The 5,486-nt window shown below is 41.0% G+C and overlaps 1 protein-coding gene across 1 annotated transcript in view; it reads right to left on the bottom strand.

Annotated features, from left to right (window-relative positions):
* Positions 1-232: 232 nt before the first annotated feature.
* The window catches only part of LOC137628760 (carboxypeptidase N subunit 2-like), a 5,451-nt gene continuing 197 nt past the window's right edge, over positions 233-5,486 (bottom strand). Inside the window, exons 1-3 of the mRNA XM_068359951.1 lie at positions 3,640-5,486; positions 2,389-2,542; positions 233-2,007 (exon numbers count right to left, since the gene is read on the bottom strand). The exon at positions 3,640-5,486 is cut by the window's right edge and continues 197 nt beyond it. Coding sequence (XP_068216052.1) covers positions 1,304-2,007; positions 2,389-2,542; positions 3,640-5,136 — 2,355 coding nt within the window. The 5' untranslated portion in view covers positions 5,137-5,486 and the 3' untranslated portion in view covers positions 233-1,303. The remainder of the gene's footprint in view (positions 2,008-2,388; positions 2,543-3,639) is intronic.

The raw sequence follows: 5,486 nt of genomic DNA, 5'->3' as shown, positions 1-5,486 counted from the left end.
AACTTGAACCACATTTGCAAAAGCTATACAGTTTCACATTGAGTCAAATGACCCACATATAAAAGGACAAATGAAACTTGAACCACATTTGCAACAGCTCTACAGGTTCACACCGACTCCAATGACACACACGCAAAAGGAAAACAAACTTGAACCACATTTGCAATAGCTATACAGTTTCACATTGAGTCCAATGACACACACGTAAAAGGACAAATGAAACTTGAGGAAATAAGTGAAAAAATCTTTATTCCTGACAAACCATACGAAAACCCAGTGAGCTTCAATGGTACTGCATAAAAATGTCTTTTGTCTTGTCGGACAAGTTTTGCAATTCCAGGCTAAATACAACTTTGAATATATATGAAAAAAAGATTCAGGATGCGCCGTTTTTTTTTTTTTTAATGCTAACTTGTCCCGTTAACATGATAACCATTAAGAAAAAACAAAAAGGTCACTGTGCCGATTACCCTTTGGTTAATTCTAAAAAAAAAAAAAAAATTTTAGGGGAGAAAAAATATACAACACTTTCGTATCACCTTTCCATTAAAAGGATGAGATGGGAATCATGTCTCGAGACAAAACAAAATATAGAAGTTGAATAGAAGTTTGGTGTTAGCTAATTATGGAATGGGTATAGAAGTGAGATAACAAAAAATTAAAAAAAAAAAAAAAAACCATGCCCGTGGAGGTGTTATTGGGAAAAGCCATAGAATGGTTATTAAACGGTTATCTTTATTAATGTGTAATATATGCTCATGTTTTTTTTTATTTGTTTATGTACGCAAACCTTTGCCCTTTTTTTTATTAGTATGTGAGTGTAGTGCCCTATGGATAAGCTCAGTGCAACTTTCTTCAGTAGTTCCTAAGGTTGAGTGGCACTTGGGGACACTCAAGCAACTTTTATCAAATGCGTTTTAGGAATGCTGGTCCACTAACAATATGGACTGGCCCTTGATATGTTAAATTCGACTTTGATTGCAAGAGGAGGCGAAGGACGAAGCAGAAACTCAACTAATAAGAACTTCGGCAGGTGTGTGACGTCAGAATTAGGAAGATGGGAGGAGGGGATGAAAGCCTTTGATAATGAAGGGGGTCAAAATTGTCAAAAATGGTCAAAATCAAAATTGTCTGGTGCTAGAATGGCACATGAAACAAAATCTGGTTAATATAACTTTCTTACATAAAAAAGTTTCATCCACTTATATGATGTCCCCATCTGTATTGCAATATCTTCCAAAAAGAAGTCTTTATCTGAATCAAAACACTTTCACTTGATTAAAACAACCCTCATCAATTTTCTTCAAACGTAAGTCACCGGGACTTTCCTGGGACTGTTGTTATAGATATCCAGGGGCGTCACAGATCTGCTCTCCCTCCCGTTCTCCAAGACGCTCCCTTCATCCCCACTACGAATGGTCTCATACCAATTGGAGGTCTCGCTGTGGGCGATGGGCGTGCCCCTGCAGTTCAACTTCGGGCTGTGGGTGTTGGAGTGCGTTTGAGCATAGTTTCCGTAGAGGGTGGAGGGCGGCGTCTCCAGGGAGGTGCTGGTCGAATTGTGGTGGTCCGGGTGGAGGAGGGGATGGTACACAGGGTGAAGGGTGGCGTAAGGGCACTGCTGAAGGCAGCCCTGGTGGTGATGATGCGACAGGTGGTGAAGTGGATGGTCTGGGGGCATCCTCGGAGGGGAGCGGAGATGAGGCGGAGGGGAGGGTAAAGGGTAGTGGCCACCTGCGTTTCCGTTGGGGGGTGGGGGAGGTGGGAGGTGGGTGGTAGAGAGGTGGTTTTCGGGTCTCCAGACATCGCTCCACATGCCTAGAGTCTTGTCCTGGCCATTTCGTTTCTTCATTTCCTTCTTCCTTTTCGTCCTCCAGCGGCAGATGAGGAAGAGGATGATGATGAGGAGGCCGGTGGCTGTCACGCCCACACAGATCAGGATTGTCCAAAGGCCGAAGCCGCCGTCACATCCTACGCCCCCCTCGCCCAATTCGCGTAAGGACACACCTGTGGTGCAAGAAACATAGGCATGATTATACAGTACTACGGTACCAACAAAATAATAATAACAATAGATAGGTTTAAATTCAGGTGGGTAAATATCTAACCATTTTTCTTCATGGTATAAAAGAAATAAGTTCTCTAACAATAATCCCTCTTTCTGTTTATGGTAATTTTCATTGAATACAAAATATTTTATCAATTCTTAATTCTAAATGCTTTATTAAATCATTTTGTCACAAGTCTAAAATTTTCGTTTTGGTCATGTACAAGTTTCGTGATTATCATTATATCTATAGTTTCTTGAACATGTGTAGTTGGACACAGGATAAGAAAAAGTAATAAAATATAAAAAATATCATAAAATGTGCTTACTAAAATAATTACCATAAAGTGTAGGAGGACTAGCGCACGTTGGCTGGTCAATGGTGATGGCAGAAGAATTGGCCTCTGAGGTAAGTCGGGCCAACCACAGCATAGAGCAATTGCAGTGAAGAGGATTCCCCGACACGCGTAGACTCTCCAGCTGATTTACCGGTATCTGAAAGAACAAGGACGTTTGAATTGAGGGGCTTTCTACCGTCTTCAAATGGTATTCTAGGGATTACATTGAAGTATTCTAAGGCTTGGGTTTATATTTTATTGTATAATTTCTTACTGCACTGTATTCTAAGATAAAAGTTGTATGTGGTGTTAAATTCAGAGGTTCACTGGCCCCTACTTATATTCTAAGATATATATTAGTTTGCTCTAAGAACTGGCACTGGTATTGTAATTTCTGTCTGTCTGGACTCTAAACCCTCTTCCAACTTAGAACACTGGTGTCAACAATAGGTTTTTTCGACTGGTTTATTCCCTAAACTAGTGGCTCATCGACCCACTGCTCCTTATCAATAAGAAAAATGGCATCCAACAGAGAGCTCCTTCTCGCTGCCTTGTTGGTGAGGATGAGAGGCTGCCCAGTGAGGGGAGGTGTTATATGAAAGCTTCCATTTAAAACAATGCTTTACAGTAAGTGGAGGCAACTGCTGATTTCTACCACTAGTTGCAGGAGCAAGATGCCAAAATGATAGTTGCTCAGTATTTGTCTGGTTGGGGCACTGCAGTGGCCTAGATTGAAAGCGTCCGTTGGAAACTATGGGAGTCAACTAGTGCCCTAGAGTGATAGTGGGCTATAAACTACATTGTAGACTTGGCATTACTATTTTGGCTGGAAATTTTACACACCTAAGTACGATTTAAGCTATTTGAAGGCCTGGGGATTGTGCTTTAATTGGCATGCCAGGACTACACAGGAGTATATTCTCATTTCTTTTTCCATTATATTTCAAGATACAAATTATCCACAGACTTGAATTTTCTTAAGTATAATTCATATTCTATGTTATTAATTAATTAATAATACATGTTACCTATAAACTTAGGAGAATTTTAGCTACCAACCTGTGAGGATTAAATTGTTACAAAATATCCGACAAAAGTTTCTAAAAATTAGCATAAAAGTATAAAAAAATTCTAGCTGTTTATGGCAAAAATAAAATTTCAAATGAACTACCAACAAACACAATTGATATATAGCATGTTAAATGCATTTCAAGAACATTTAGAAAGGGTAAAAATAGAAATCTAGAGAACTACCTGGGTAGGTGTGAGGTAGAGTAGCCCACAAGCTGTAAGGTCCACGTGTCGAAGGCTGAGCAATGAAGCAAATGCTGCTGGGGACAGAGAAGCCACGTGGGGATTGTGGCTCAGAACTAAGGTCTCAAGTTCACCAGTGCTCAAGAAAGCCTCGCTACTTATGGAACTTAATCTTGGACAGCGAGACACTGTTAAAGATAACAGAGAAGACAACCCCGCAAAGCAGTCTTGAGGAAGGGTCTCAAACAGGTTGCCACTCATGTCCAGGCAGCGCAAGTCCGAGAAACCACTCAGGGCTATGGAGGGAACATGGAGTAGGCGGTTGTCAGCTAAGGAAAGCTTCGCTAACTCTGAGAGACCTACGAACGCCCCGGGGTCTATGTGGCTGATATTGTTCTTATCGAGGATTAGGCGTGAAAGCTTTGTGATGCCACTGAAGGCTTGGCCAGGCACTTGTGAGACGTGATTGTCACTTAGGTCAAGCTCTTGGAGTGACGTCAGGTTATTGAGTCCAATGCTCGGTACACTTGCTAACCTATTCCCGCTTAAGTTAAGGGTCTGTAAAGTGGGAAGGAATATAAAACTATTTTCGTTCAAGATTTTCAACTTATTTTTAGAAAGGTCAAGTTCCTGCAGGTTATCAAGGCCCATGAAAGCACTATCTTCGATGGAAGAAATCAAATTGTTGTTGAAAATTAGAGCCTTGACACTAATTAAGCCCAAAAGGGAAGAACTTTCAAGGGTGCTGAGTTGATTATTGCTAAGACGAAATTCTTCCAATTTGTTCAGAGCCGCAAAATTGTTGCTTCCGAGGGTCATAATCTCATTGTGAGATATGTCCAGTTTCTTCAGCTCAGTATAGAAGACAAGAGAGCCTGAGAATTTCTTGATCTTATTGTGAGTCAGTAGTAAGGTTTGCACTTGAGGGTTCAACAGAATGGGTACATCCTGAAGACTGGCGTTGTTACAGTTGAAGGACAGAGTCGCGTCGTCACACTCGCAGTCTTTAGGACAGAAGCCTTCGGCAATCACAGGAACGAACGAGATAAACATTAAAGATAATATCACACTACGAGACTTGGTAGAAAATTTTGATTTACGGTTAGCCTGTCCACTACCACAGTGAGCAACCATGCAGTCACCCCATATAGTTCGCCTTAGAGCACACAGAGTGTGATAACAATAGAGTAAAAACGCACAAACAAGAGAGGTGATGGAGCGCACCATAACAGTCAAAGTACCAACAGTTTTCACACACAAAACTTTCAGGGAATCATCACTGCTCAGACTTTCCCCACACTTCCCCTCGCACGAGTTACAAAGACACTTTCCTCTCTTCCTGATGCCTTTCCTTTTCAAATGGACATACCTCGTCATCGCCGTGTTAAGGATACGATCTCCTGAAGGCAAGAGATTTGCTTGAACACGGCTCCACAGGGTGCCATGACCAATGGAATGGCCGAAATCAAAGACGCTGGACGAATATCTTTCCTTCATATTGATGTATTTCTTAAGTAATATCTATCGTCACTTACTGTATTTGCAAATATCAGGTAACCATTCTGCTACTGAGGAGCGCTAATCACATATTTGTATTTCGAGCCACTTTTAACAAAGATGAATTTTCTTGAAAAGATAAAAACGTCCTTTCGTCAGGAAGAGGCACAGCGAACGCGTAGCTGACAGGACAATCTTTTCACTCGAGGCCTCCAGCCTCTGATATACGGCATTCATTTAGATTTTTCTCTTAAAAAACTGAACAATTTCCATCAAAACTTCAAAAAAGAAATGAAATGTATTTTCACAAAAAGACACTGAACATAAAATCGGACATCATGGACGAGAAT

This window comes from Palaemon carinicauda, chromosome 36 (genome assembly GCF_036898095.1).
Source record: "Palaemon carinicauda isolate YSFRI2023 chromosome 36, ASM3689809v2, whole genome shotgun sequence".
Classification (NCBI taxonomy): domain Eukaryota; kingdom Metazoa; phylum Arthropoda; class Malacostraca; order Decapoda; family Palaemonidae; genus Palaemon; species Palaemon carinicauda.
Note: the sequence above shows the minus strand (reverse complement) of the source record. Positions and strands in the feature narration are given on the sequence as shown.